We start from the raw sequence: 14436 nt of genomic DNA, 5'->3' as shown, positions 1-14436 counted from the left end.
GATGTCACAGAGCTACTGCTAAAGCTTCCCGGTATCTTACGGCTCTCTGTAGAGGAAGACCATTAGACACGTCTTCCACTTTGTAATGTTCTACCCAGATGCCATCCTCGGACATCTGAGATGTAAAAATGTCTAGGTCCTTCAGAGGAGGAGATGAATTTGAGGTGAGAACAATGTGGATAGCCCCGCATGTCAACACTGTATTCTTTTGCATTTCAGTCTAATGCTGATGTCCCTGTACAATGTGAGCATCAATTCAAAAGGCTTGAAATACATCAGTGAGAGTCCTGGATTTATCCCCTTGCTGTGGTGGCTTCTGAGTGGTAAGGAGTATCTGCTATGTTCTTGTGTGGCCATGTGTTCTCCTCCACAGCTGGAGGAGGTGTTGGTGTGTTAGCAAGTGGGACCATTGCTGTAGGATGTCTACTCTTTGAAAACGAACTACCAGAACAGCTTGGCAAGTGACAGTTTCTCTGTGTTGGGCTGGCTTCTAGGGGTGGAAGAGGAACGCTCTTTCATAGTGGCAACATTCACATTGGGTTCTCTGAGACACTGGCTTGTCAATGGCTGTCCTGCTCCTCCCCCGATGACTCCCCACTTCAGAAAGCCATTTGGTATGTCAGTGCTTTATAGTCATTTTTCTTAAATTACGTTTTTAGTTTAGTCGTGATCTTTGACACAAAGATGACTTGATGAAACGGCACCAACTGCTCCTTCTCTGAGGCAGAGGAGCAGATAGGAGGTGGACATGGGAGGAGTCCAGACAGAGTGGGATGGGAAACGTGCGAAGACCCACGTGGCTGGAACTTCAGGGCTGTAAATAAAACTTAACTCACTGCTTCCTTCTTGTTTATCTTTACCTAAAGTCATGTCCCAATTTCACCATAACTGTAAAGCCTAAAAAGTACACATATCATCCATATTCAAGTGGTAAAAAATACATTTTTCCTTTTTCATAACTCATATTAATCTGTTTTTGAGCTTTAGTTACTCTTGATGTACTTTTTTTCTAATAGTTTTATTGAGATCTAATAACTGCATATATCTTAAATGGAAAACTGATTATTTGCATATAAATATCTACCTATAAGGTCATTACCATAGTCTAGGTCCCAGGCATCACTGCCCACGGCACGTCCCCTCACCTTCCAGAGAGCTGTTCACCTGTCCTCTACAATGTCGTTCGGTTTCTGTTTTTACAGTGGTTGTGTCTTACTCGTGCACCGCCTCCTTACCCACTGCTCCGTTATGCACATGAACCTTTTGGGTTGTTTACAGCTTCGACACGTTACAGACACAGATGCTGGAGTGGCCTGTGCAGGTCTTTGCGCGAGGATGTGCTGGCATTTCTCCTGGGAATCTCCTAGGCGCAGAATGGCTGGGTCACATGGAGGATGCACGTTCATGGTTTCACACCGCCAGCTGCTCTGCCGTGCCCATCTCCAGCAGAGAACACAGTCCCAGCCGTTTGTCTTCCTGTCCTTGGTCTACTTGTTCCATTTAGGTTTAGGTGTTCCAGATGGGATGTCTTAGTTCCTCACTGTTCCATTATTACTAATGCTGTCGGATGAAGAAAGGAGGACCTGACCACCCTTAGAACGGGGGAGGAGGAGGTTTATTGTAGATATGAGGGAGAGCATAGTAGCTAGAGACGGAGACATTGGGAGAGTCCAGAGTAAATACAACCCTGAGCCGGGCCGTTGTGAGGAGAAGAAAGAGAGGAGAGTCAGGAGACCAAGAGGCCAAACAGAAAGGAAAAAGGGTAAAAATAGGACCAATATAGCCAAAGTGGCTGGATTATATAGGGAAGAGCAACTTGGGGAAGGGCAACTCAGCCCAGTCCTTGGGCTGGAGAATATTAAGGTAGGGGATTTGGTATGCCAGCCAGGACCCTGTAACCGCAGGGACTGAGGGATGCTGGGGAAAGCTGGTGGCCAGAGTCTGATTCGATATGTTGACTAGGCATCTTAGCCATTTGACCTGGGTTCAAGACCTAAGTGTTAAACATGTTTGAATGTGCTTCGAATCTTGATTGTTATATCACCTTAAGTGCATAAATCCTCCAGCTATACTCTTTCCCAAGTTGTTTTGACTGTTTCTAAGTCCTCTGACATGGATTTGCCATTTAATAACTTGTCACTTAATACCAACTCTTTTTTTTTTTTTTTTCTTTTTCGGGGCTGGGGACCGAACCCAGGACCTTGCGCTTCCTAGGTAAGCGCTCTACCACTGAGCCAAATCCCCAACCCCTTTAATACCAACTCTTAGAAAGGGCTGACTCAGGGGAGTTCCTTTAGGGGAGAATCTACATGTTACCAATAGTGAGTTCTAGGCCAAGGGGCCACGTATGTGGGTGTTCCCTGTGTGTGTGTCTAGGGACAAGGTGGACAGGCCTCCGTGGCTTCTGGCTGCCTTTTGAGGTATGTATAGAGTGAACACTCTTGGGTGGACACAGATCTATTCCCTCTCTCCACAACAGGAAGTGTTTGGAATGAAGATAGTTAATTCCAGGGCATAGGCCAGGCACACTACCACCCATGTGAGGAGATGTGGCGTCTCTGGGCTTGGGGATCCCTGTGCTGAGAGGCAGTTTATGTCATGTGCGTAATCTGTGCACTGGGTCCTAAACCAGCACAGGCATGGGTACTCCGGCTGCACTTAGGAGTAAGAAGTTTTGTCTCAGACAGGAGTGGATCTTCTGTTAGCAGTCTTTAAAATGTAGCGTGTAGCTTGACAACCCACTCGTAGGGTGGCATTCTAGGCTTTCCACCTTGAGGGTTGGTTGAGTGGGCTTTAAGTAAAACCACCTGCCCCAGGACTGATACTCAACTAAGCAGCCTTTATTTTCTTTTTAATTTTGAAGATGCATCACAAAATCAGGTGATTTTTGGACTTCATGTTGGTGTGCAGGTCCTCAGTATTAGCCTAGATAATTGAAGAGGAAGAGGGACCCCCGACAGCCCTGCTGCTATCGTGACCACATATGTCCTGTGGTTTATTGTTGTCAGTGTCCTGTGAGGTCAGGCATTCCTGCCTGCTCTCAGATGAGGAGGCCAAGTGCCATGCTGGGCATTAGCAGTTGTGTGGCAACAGAGCTGGGTTTGAACCCTGATTGCCTGTTGTATGGCCCTGTCCCCCACACAAGCTGCTCTGCAGGCACTGGTCAGAGCCATAAACCTCCAAGCCATCAGAAGGTTTTGCAGAGACTTTTGCTTTTAAACAGCGTGCCTGTCTCTGCTTATCCCTCCTGCCATAGTGACCCTCGAACAGCCTTTGTCAGGCATTTGCTCGCTCATGAAGGAAGAGCCTAGGCTAAGCGTTCTTGGAGGCCCTAGCTGCACCAGTCCAGAAGTTCCTGTGGGATGAGAACCTCAGTGCTTCAAGTTAGTTTATACGGCTGTTGGGTGTGCTCTGATATGGGTAGACTCTTGCCTTGATTTTGTGTCACAAACTCAATGGGGTAGTTTCTAAGGAATCTTTGTGTGTGTAGTGGGAGTGTGTGTGTGGGGGGGTTGCTCACGAGTGTGTGTTTCAAGACAAGGTTTCTTTGTGTGATAGCTTTGGCTGTCCTAGAACTCACCTTGTACACCAGGTTGGCCTTAAACTCACAGAAATCTGCCTGCCTCTGCCTCTGCCTCCTGAGTGCTGGGATTAAAGGTGCTCAACACCACACACCAGCTCTTCTAAGGTATCCTAAATACCTCTTTGCTTCTAGGGCTGTTTGACTTCCCAGGATTTCTTGTCCTTAAAGACACTTCAGGGCTCTTTGAACATAGCAAGCGTAGCCCAAACCTTGAGATCTATTGAAAGCTTATCTCATTTGTTAACTTTAGACTCATTCCTTGTAAAGTCAAACCAAAACTGGATTCAAGTCCAAGATGCTTAACCACTGAGTTACGTATGCTCTGTTTATGTTGCTCCGGCTTTACTGTTTTAGAATTTAATGTGTTTTAAGGTTTTTCATTGTTGCTGCTGGTGATGGTGGTGATGGTGGTGGTGGTGGTGGTGGTGGTGGTGGTGGTGGTGGTGGTGGTGGTGGTGGTGGTGGTGGTACGGCACCCGGGGCTCCTGGCCTGCTCAGAAAGTCTGCTCCAGAGCTGCTTCCCCAGCACTGCCCTGAAGTTTAGAAAGCTGACGAAACATTCTATGGGGAGGTGGGAAAACAGGAGCTTCGGCTGCTTGGGAAACTGTGGTGCTCGTGCTTGCTGCCTGTGCTCCCGCTCCCAGGACCCCGCCTTCTGACCTCAGGCCGGGGAAGGATTTGAAGACTGTGCCTGCCCTCTTCTGCCATAGGGAGATCCACTTGGTGAGATGTAGTCAGGTTTGCTCAGAATCTCTAATACTTTCTGAAAGCTCTCAAGCCAGGGTCTTGCTAACTCTCAGAAATCAGTTTCTACTTCATCATACAACCCCTGTCAGGGGACTTGATGGCTTTAAAGAGCACAGCCTTCGACTCACCACATGGAGGCGGGAATCGAAGCTTTCTTTCTGGGAAACTGATCTAATCTGTTGAACTCACTTCTCTGATCTGTCCTGTGGGACTCCACCCCAGGGTCTGACACCTAATACAGACGGTGTCAGCTCTCCCTTTCATTGCTGGGCTAAGGATCTTGGGCTTCAGGGGAAGCTTGCTGCCTTTTTCTTTGCTTGACCTAAGCCGTTGCTTCTGGGTTTTCAGACCCCGTGCTTCAGAGAACAGCAGCACTTCTGCTGGCCTATCTGGTAAGCCCATCTCATTCCTTCTAACCTCTGCTGGGTCTCATTTTCTTGCATGTGTTCATCTCCATGGCTGCCTTTTTCCCAGGCTGGGCCCAGATTCTTCACATTCCTCTTAAGCCACAGACCTGGCACGGAACTATAGCAAATAACTGATGCGGACAGTGTGTTGGGGTGGTGACCACATGTTATGTAACTGCAGTGCAGCAGATTAGTGTTAGATCCCTCTGTGGCCGCCGTGCTGCCGCCCCGGATCCACTGCTGAGGTGCGCATGGCACTCACTCACACCCGTCTTACATGAACGTGCTTCCCACTGATCTGAAGCATGGCGAGCTCTACAGACCTCTTCAGCTCAGACTTCCTCCAGAGCTCCAGACTCAGAGCCGGCTCTGTGTGCTGAGTCCACAGGCTCAGTGAATAGACATTCACAGCCAATGTTTACACCACACTTCAGTCTTCCCCCACCAGCCCTAACCACAGTCTGCCCAGTCTCAGTGAATCCAACCTTTCCTTCCCAGCTTAGCAGCCGCTCACAACTCCCCAACAGCTCCTGATTCCTTTCCTCTGTCACACCAAGATCCAGTCTGCTCCGGAAGACCGATGACTGCTTTCAGAACACACCTAGGATTAGCATAGCAACTGCCACTTCTTCCCTGTGTGAGCCACCATCCTCTCATGTGGGGGATCCCTGCAGGTCTTGTGGTCCATCTCTCAGGCCTTGAGTTGGGAGCCAGGAGTAGGAGGAACAGATCACTGGCCAGCTTTCTTCCAGGAACCAAGGACTGAGAGAGAAAACTTTTGTTAAGAATGCTTCTTTGAACTAGAACGGCGAATTGTACTCAAGTAATAAAGCTCAAGCAGGACAGAGCTTAGCTGAGAATTTCTTGTTTGCCCCTGGTTTGGCTTCCTGCTTGTGATCCTGCTTCAGGTTACTGTGTGCTGGGATTAGAGGTGTGAGTGTCGGTATAACTGAACTTCTTTCTCACGCCGGACCTTCAGATTCTGTGACAGGGCTTAGAGGACGGGGGAAGCCTAAGTTTGAATCTTGGTTATAACCTAATAGAGACCTCCCAAGGGTAGTTAGTGGAGATGTTCCCCTACGTCTGATCACTAGGAAAATGTTTCTGTGACCTGTGAGTGTACTGGAGGAAAAGTCTCTTTCAAGAATGAATAGCCAGGACTGGAGAGGTGGCTCAGCAGTTCAGAGCACCGACTGCTCTTCCAGAGGTCCTGAGTTCAAATCCCAGTAACCACATGGGGGCTCACAACCATCTGTAATGGGATCCAATGCCCTCTTCTGGTGTGTGTGAAGACAGCAACAGTGTACTTATATAGAATAAATTTATATATATAATAAATTTTTAAAAGCAGAATGAGTGGCCAGGCTGCTTCCTTGCTGAGTCGAAGGCTTCTCCACCTGCCACTGTAAGCACACACTTGTTAGATGCTTGCAGAGGAGATTAGCTTTGCAATTACTAGACTGACTGGTGCAGTGAGCTCTGCCCAGTCAGACGGGGGCCTGAGCAGGACACAAAGGCTGCTCAAGCTGCAGTTCGGCCCTTCCCTGCCTCACTGGAAATGCTTGTGTGAGGCTGTCGGTCCGATGGCTTCTGACCCGGAGCTGTGTGTTGTTTCTCCTGGGTCTCCATTTCCTGACTGCTTTGGTGCTGTGCAGTCTTCATTGCCGTGTGCACCATTGCCGAGAGTTAGTGTTGTTCACTCCTGCTGTTCTTGTGCTGATCCAGCCTCATCCATCCCCACATCTTTTCAGCCACATTTCTCTGGAGAACCATGAGAAAAATGTTTCCAGAAGAACTTTTTACTTCAGTTAAGTCCTTAATGAATTCTTAAAATATCCTTTCAGAATTAAAAAGAATCTTTTATTTTTCGAGATGATAATATAATTACGTAATATCCTCCCTCCCTTTCCTTTATTTTAATACCTCCCATTTGTCCCTCCTGTCCTCTTTCAAATTCAAGGCCCCCTTTTAATAATTAACTGTTATTATACACATTTATGTGTGCATATATATTCCAAACACACAGTAGGTACAACCTGCTCGATCTGTATAACGTTCACTTGGTTTTAGGGCTGACCCCTTGGTTTCTGACCTTAGTTGCAGTTCCTTTGTGGTGTTGAAGCCTCTTGGGCTTTCCCTATCCACTTTGGCATTTCTATCCTGGCTGTTCTTACTCGATTCAGTCTAAGCAGCCTTGGCGAGCCTTTGTGTGTGTAGCTTCTGGCACTCCTGGGAGTCACAATCTTATACCAAACTCTCCAGGCCTCTGGCTTTTATAATGTCCAGTATCTTCTTCTGACTTCTGCATGTACTGCACACATGTTTACACACACACACACACACACACACACACACACACACACACACACACACTATAAAAATAAACAATTTTAAAAAGTAAGCCGCCTGTTAACCTTTGAAGAAGGTGAATAAAAGGTAAAAGCCTTAAAAGAAATATGGTGGACTGATAGTTGTCCCTCAGAACAGTAGTGTGATTCTTCTTGGGAGAAAAGCTACCCGCCAATTATGATCTATACACTCTCTTTCTCTTTTGTGTTGGTTTCCTTTCTTGATATCCCAGAATGCCAGATGTAAATAACTTAAAGGAAGGAAGACTTATCAAGCTCATAGTTTCAGAGTTTTTTAGTTCCTCCTGAGTGGGAGGGGTGGCAGAGTAGATCCCATAATGCCAGACAGGAGGCAGGGAGAGGAAGGGACCAGGGTTGGACATGTCTGTCAAAGACACGCTCACAGTGATCAACTTGCTCCAGATAGGCCCTAACTCTTAAAATTCTCGCTTCCCCTTCACCTGCCCTGTAGAAAGCACCTTTGGGAACACGTAAGCCTGTGGGGGATTCACACCGTAACACCCACCAAATAGCCTTCAAGAACATTTTAGACAAAACACCCTTCAGCCTGTTGGCCATAGGCCATCGGGAGCAAAGGACAGTCTGAGGGATGTGCTTTGGGATATGTATGGGCTTGTATGGAAGGTACGGGATACACAGGACAGTGACAAGTGATGCACTCGAATGACAGTATATAGTATATCGTCTCAAGAAAAACGGAAGTGTCAGCAGTGACTCAGTGGTGAGGGGGCTTTCAGCCCTCCACGGGCAGTGATGACAGATCAGTATCACCAAAACGAAGCCGGGATGTGAAGAATTTGCCTGCTGAATAGACAGAACACTGTGTCCAGATAGAGAATGTCTGTGTTTCCTGAACACATGGTCACGCACCAGAATTGGCGAGTTTATTGACTGTACATCAGGGGAGTTCCACAGATGTTAGACAGCCAGAGTCATCTATGGAGTGCCTTCTTAGTGTAGAGTACAATGAAGCTGGAGGTCAGTAAAATGCCTCATGCAGACACAAAGTGAGTGAGGCAGCCATGATGGAAGCCAGATGGTTTGGGATTAAATAAGAGGATTACATCAGAATGGATGAGCTCATTCTCATTCTCTCTCTCTCTCTCTCTCTCTCTCTCTCTCTCTCTCTCTCTCTTTCTCTCTCTCTCTCTCTGTGCGTGTGTGTGTATGTGTGTGTGTGTACACACATACAATGGCAGATCAGAGAACCCACCCCCACCCCCAGGAATCAGTGTTTTCCTTCCACTTGGCATGGAGCTCAGGTTTTCAGGTCTATGCTGCAAGCTCCTTTACCCTGCCTGCCAGTTCAGTGAGATTTATTAAAATCAGCACTTAGTACAAGGTTCAAGTGCTTATATCAAAAAGAAGAAAGTACAAAATGAGTGAACCAAACTTGTGTCATAAGAACTTATGGAGTGCGTGTGAGGAGATGATTCATTGGGCAAAGGTACTTGTCGCCAAGCTCAAGGACCCACACAGTGGAAGACAGCCTTGCGAGTCCACACACATCGTGTCGTGTGCCCTTCCAATGAACAAATGAATGTAGCAAGAATTGTGAAAAAGAACTTAAGAAACTGAAGCAAATTGAAAGAAGCACAAAGAAAAAAGTAAACGCCAAAGGGAACAGTTGGGCAGGTGGGCAGCAGACACAGAGGCCTGCCTGCTGTGTGGCCCCTGCAGCAGGAGCCACTAATGCGCAAGTCTGTTGTAGAGAGAGGGGAGTGGATGGTTGAGGACCATGAGCAGAGGTGGAACTGGAGAGGTGAGGGTGGGGAGGACTCCATGATATGAGTGGGCTGCCCTCCTACCCCAGACTATGGTGAAGTCCCTGCCTGTGCTGCCACCGAGAGCCATGTCTGGGTCTGTGGCCATGCAGCAGCAGGGGTCTGGGGACATGTCTGTGACTCTCGTTACCACCAAAGGTCATGCAGATGTCCCTGATCTGGGCCACCACCTGGAGCCATGTTGATGTCATAGGCTGGGGCACTCATGAGAGCTGGCCCCACTCCTTGCCTGCCACAGCACTTGGGAGAGTGGACTCTGCATCATGCCTGGGTAGCACAGTGGAGCTGGGCCTGGGGTCAGGGACACTGGTGAGCTGGCCTCAAGAGCGTGAGTGTGGGAGACTGGCCCCACACCTTGTCTACCATGAGGTGGCATGGGTGAGGGAGAGATAACCTCCTCCCCCACCCCTAGCTGCCTTTGGCAGGAGGAAGAGCTGGCCTCAGGGTCATGAGAGCAGAAGAACTGTCCCTGTCCTTCATCTGCTGCAGCACTCAGGAGAGCAGGTACTACCCCTTGCCTGGTTAGCAGCAGAGCTGGCCCTGGCTGTGTGGTCCGAGAGCGTGAGAGTTGGAGAGCTGGCCCTGCCGCTCGCCATCTGCAGCTTTGGGTGAGCCAGCTCTGGCAGTTCTGGAGAGCTTCTCCTGGTGGCATAGATGTGGGAGAGCTGGTACGCTGACCAACTCAGTTTGCACCCAGGCCCAGATCTAGGGCTCTGACTGAGCCCACCCAACATCTATGCCATGTATGAACTGCTCAGACTCTGGTCCTATGAGTCCAGAGTCACAAGATCTCTATGGCACAGGGCAACATAATATTTGAGAGGCAGAAGCCGGAGGCCTTGAACCAGACAATGAGTCATTGCAATGAACATTTGCAAGTAAAGATGTGTGGACAGAAGAGTATGCTGTGTGAGAGATATACTGTGACACACCACAGCTTCTATGGTGAGATTTTTTTTATTTTAATTTTTTATTTTCTTTTATGGGGGAAGTTGCAAGGGTGGAGTGCAAATGTGAAGGGATGGGGAGATGAGTGGGATTGGGGTGCATGGTGTGAAATTCACAAAGAATCAGTTAAGAAGTTAAAAAACAAAAGCAGATGTTTCCAGGTAGGCCCAACAACAGGTCTGAGAGGAGTAGAAAGAATTAGCACATTTAAAGTTGGTCAGTAGAGTATCCAGTCTAAAGAGTTGATCAAAATGAGACAGGGCATTATAATACAGAACCACCAAGGAAAAAGAGAAGGGGAGTGGGGTAGAAAAAAATACTTGCTGGGTTGAGAGTTGATTGGGACGTTAGGAGCCCTGACTGCTCTGTCAGAGGACCCGCCTGCAATTCCCAGCATTCATATGGTGCCTAATAGCTATCAATAAGTCTAGTTCCAGGGCATCTGATACCCTGTGATGATTAATACTATCAACCTGACAGGTTCTAGAATGATCTAGGAGACAAAAACTGTGGGCGTGACGCTGAGGGAATTTTTAGACGGAGACTCCGAGGGAATTAGACTAAATGTGGGCAGCCTCCACCTTTCTTGTCTCCTAAGCTTGGAAACGGTGTGCCCATTAGTCTCCTCTTCCCTGTGAGCTCTGCCCACAGACAGTGAGCCAGAGAGATCCTGCCTCCCTCACCCTGCTCATGACAGACAGTAGATCACAGAAGGAGAGTTCATGAATTTAGAGCCGATAGCAGTCTATGTGTGTGGTAGGGGCGGGGTAAGGTGAGTGCCACAGTGCGTGTGGAAGTCAGAGGACAACAGTAGGAATCAGTTCTCTCTCTGCCTCTCTCTGGGTTACAAGGCTCAAACTCAGGTCTCCAGGTGCCTGCTGGGCCACCGAGTTGTCTCCTCCCCTGTCTTAACAATCTCAGTGCGAGACTTTGCCTGGGGTGCTCTTTACTTCCAGAAATGACCTGTAGAGCACAGAGCTCAGTGGCATCTTGGCCCTTGTGAGTTTCAAGGCTGCTAGCAACTAGGCCAGCACCTCCATCTGGAATATCTTCTTGGTCCTGAGGAAATCAGACCACCCATCATTCTCAGGGTTGCTCTGAAATGAAGGCATGTGGAGCTAGGGGCAGAGGAACTCAAAAAATATGGCTGTCGTCCTCAGCCCTCCTGAACACGCGGTCCTCAGTTCCCTTCCTTCAGTCTTCCTCCACACAGTGCCTCCTCCCCACTCTGCCTCTCTGTGTTCCTTGCTTCTGCTCAGCTGTGCCCCCATGACAGGAATCCACCATTGCCATGGAGGTTACACCTGGCTGCTTGGCTCTATTTCTGTGTCTTGCTTACTCTCTGGCCTCTTCTCATGTACACTTCCCAGGCCATGACACGGCAGCAGCACTCGCAGATCCTGCAGGGAGGCTTCTGCTCCACTGTGCACTCTACCCAGCCATCAGCCACAGGGTAGAGCAGTCCATCCAGGACCATAGAGGAGAGCACTCAAAGCAGGCTTTGAGCACAAGAAGCCTGTGGCCTGTGAGACTGTGGTTTTCTTAGGTCACCATTTGCATCTGGGCAGCCTCGGAGGGGCCCTGATGTGCAGTCAAGCTGTGAATAATTTACTACACCTGACTAATCAGCATATATGAATGTGTTTAGCATAATGTACAATATTAGCATTCCACAGCAGATATTAGAAATAAGCATTTTTCTTAGCTTTAGTGGAATTAGGGCACCATTTATTTGGTTTTGGCTTTTTGGACATATACTATAATTTAAATTGGCATCTTTAATCTCCAAATGCTTGGAGGTTTTCTGGCTAGCTTTCTGTTACTGATTTCTAAAATGAGGTAAATGTGCCAGAGAACATTCTACGGCTGATTCTAGTCCTTCTGGATTTGTCAAGGCTTGTTTTATAGTTCAAAGTGTGGCCCATTCTATAATTGTCCCGAGTGTACTCAAAGGAGTGGGTGTGTGCCCTCTGCTGCTGTTGGAGGGAGTTTTGTGAGTGTTTGTGCTTTCTTGTTAGTTCATGATGGCTGTAGGATTTTGTATGTCTTGGCTGGTTTTCTCTCCACTTGTTCAGCTGATGGCTGAGAAAGGAGTGTTGAGGTCATCGGACCATTATTTCTGTCCGCTCTGCCCTTCTGATGTTCAGCGACACCCCCCTCCCTATCGTTGTGTCCCTTTGATGAGCTGACCGTGTTGCCATGTATGAACGCCCCTGATGGTAGCTCTTGCTCTGAAGACTGCTTTGATGTTGGGCTTGGTGGGGGACATCACCCCTGCTGTCCATCTCCGTGCTTCCGGAACACCATGCTTCTCAGTTACTTTTCTATGGCCATGGCATCTTAAAAAAGAAGCACTGAGTTTGGGGGATCACAGTTCCAGAATCTTGGAGTCCATGATCATCAGACGGGGAGCACGGAAGCAGCAGGCAGGCAGGCACAGCCCTGGAGCCTTGGCTAAGAGCTCATCTCCTGATCTGCAAGTCAGAAGAGGAGAGAATGTTAGAACAAGGGTGAGGGTGGGGAAGCAGGGGGAGAGAAAGAGGGGGGAGAATGGGGTGGGCTTTTGAAACCTCAAAGCTATATAAAAGGCCACATCTTCTCATCCTTCCCCAACGTTCCACCAACGGATGACTAAGTATTTAAATACACCGGCCTGCAGGAGCTCAACTTAGCACCCTGCCTCTGTTTAAAGTGTCCCTTGTTTTTTAGTTGGGACTTAAATGTTTTTTTCATCCTATGTATGTTAGGCAAGCTCCGTGCCACTCACTGTATATCCTCATATCCTTAAAACATTTGAAATTTTGAATCAGTGTCTCACTAAGTTGTCCAAGCTGCCCTTGAACTTGTGATCTTCCTGTCTCAGCCTTCTAAATATCTGTAATATAGGCCTGCGTCAGTAGGCCTGGCTTATATTCTGCCTTTCCTGTCTTTTGCTCCTTACTCCATTAAATTCCTGCTGTCTTCTGTATTAATTTAGTAGTAGTCAATAGTAGTGTCTCGGTTAGTGTCTTACTGCTGCGAAGACACGCCATGACCAAGGCAACTCTTATAAAGGACAACATTTCATTGGGGCTGGCTTACAGGTTCAGAGGTTCAGTTCATCATTATCATGGCGGGAAGCATGGCAGCATCCAGGCAGGCATGGGCTGGAGAAGGATCCAAAAGTTCTTGATTCCAGGGAAGCAGAAGGAGATTCTCTCCTGCAGGCAGCCAGGAGGAAGCTTGAACACTAGCAACTCCAAGCCCCGCCCCACAGTGGTTCACTCTGTCCAACAAGGCCTCACCTCCCAACAGTACCTCTTCCCCTGAGCCAAACATATTAAGACCAGCACAAGTAGTAATTCTTTGTCTCTCCATTATTGACTATCAGCTTTAACTCCTTCTCTCTTGGTGGCAGTTTAGGTGATAAAATGGGCATGTTTAACATATTCCAGCTACATTCTGATGCTGTTGCACCCATATGAATAGCAAGAAGCTCACAGATGTGGACATCTGTCCTGCTGCTGCTGTCACCATCTGTCTCAGGTCCTCTCCCTGTTGCTGTGATACAGTACTCTTACAAAACCAGCTTAAGGGCAGAAGGTTCATTCTGTGTGTGGTGGAAGGAGTCCATGTGGACGGAGAGTCAACGCAGCAGGGGCTCACAGCAGCCCTTCCCAACCGCACCCACTGTCCAGAAGCAGTCAGCTGTTGCCTGCCTGCTAGTGCTCAGACGCCTTCTCACTGTACATGGTAGCAGAAGTGTGCCAGCGGCCTCCCCCACAACCCTTGCTGGTATTGACACCCTCTCCCCAGCATGACCCATCAAGCTGGGTGAAGCTTCCGGAGAGCTTTCTCCTGTTTCCTACTAGGACACTAATTCAGAGAACAGAGACACTGCCTCCCCTGCCTTGCCCACCCAGGAGGCCCCATGCTTGGTCCTTGGTCCTCTGCCCAGGCTTGTGTGTTTCGCTGTGCCAGGCTGAAGTCATTAGTGAAACCGACATCTAATGCGAACTGTGAAAACGACATGCTGCCTCCACTTCAGTAGCCGGCACACCATTCTGAGAGCTCTCGCTCGTGCCGTTTCTGCCCACTTGAATGTGTCTTGCATGTGTTAGAGTGGGGCTCAGGCTCAGCACTGCACCAGAGTGGAGCCACCTGCCACAACAGTCTGTCTGGAAGAGCGGCCTTGTCCCTTTGCCTACTTGGCTAAGCAGCGCCTCTTCCACTGCCTTCCCTGTGATCTGCTAACTGCGCTATCACTTGGAAAGCGCAGAGTTTGCGAGCAGGAAGTGAGGAATCTGTTGCTAGAGTGCGACTTAGAAGCAGACAGCACTGCTTGTGGAGTAAGTCAGGAGGCTACATTCCATCATAAGATGGTTTTAATTTATTCTGAAGTGTGAGGAATAGTGTTGTTTTGGGTTTGGGAAGGAAAACACTAAAAATATGAAGTGGCTGGTGGTCTGGTCCTTCCCGCATGTCTCCTGAGTGTGTGGGTGATGGGCTTTGTTATCTTCCCAAACCGTCACAGTCCTTGGAGCCTTTCCATATTCCTTGTTCTGTGTTTCTTGGGGACTGGCACGCTCGTGTTGCTGATCTGCCATTTTCTGATACCT

At 48.4% G+C, this 14436-nt stretch overlaps 1 protein-coding gene across 4 annotated transcripts in view; it reads left to right on the top strand.

Moving 5' to 3' along the window:
- The window catches only part of Hsf2bp (heat shock transcription factor 2 binding protein), an 86000-nt gene that overhangs the window by 47941 nt on the left and 23623 nt on the right, over nucleotides 1–14436 (top strand). The window contains exons 7-8 of one of the 4 annotated variants that reach the window (XM_039099002.2): nucleotides 220–323; nucleotides 495–2076. The exons of 1 other annotated variant lie outside the window; for it this stretch is intronic. In XM_039099002.2, the coding sequence (XP_038954930.1) occupies nucleotides 220–323; nucleotides 495–646 (256 nt within the window). In that variant the 3' untranslated portion in view covers nucleotides 647–2076. 4 annotated transcript variants of the gene reach the window in all.

Source organism: Rattus norvegicus, chromosome 20, assembly GCF_036323735.1.
Source record: "Rattus norvegicus strain BN/NHsdMcwi chromosome 20, GRCr8, whole genome shotgun sequence".
Classification (NCBI taxonomy): Eukaryota; Metazoa; Chordata; class Mammalia; order Rodentia; family Muridae; genus Rattus; species Rattus norvegicus.
This window is presented reverse-complemented; position numbering and strand designations above follow the sequence as displayed.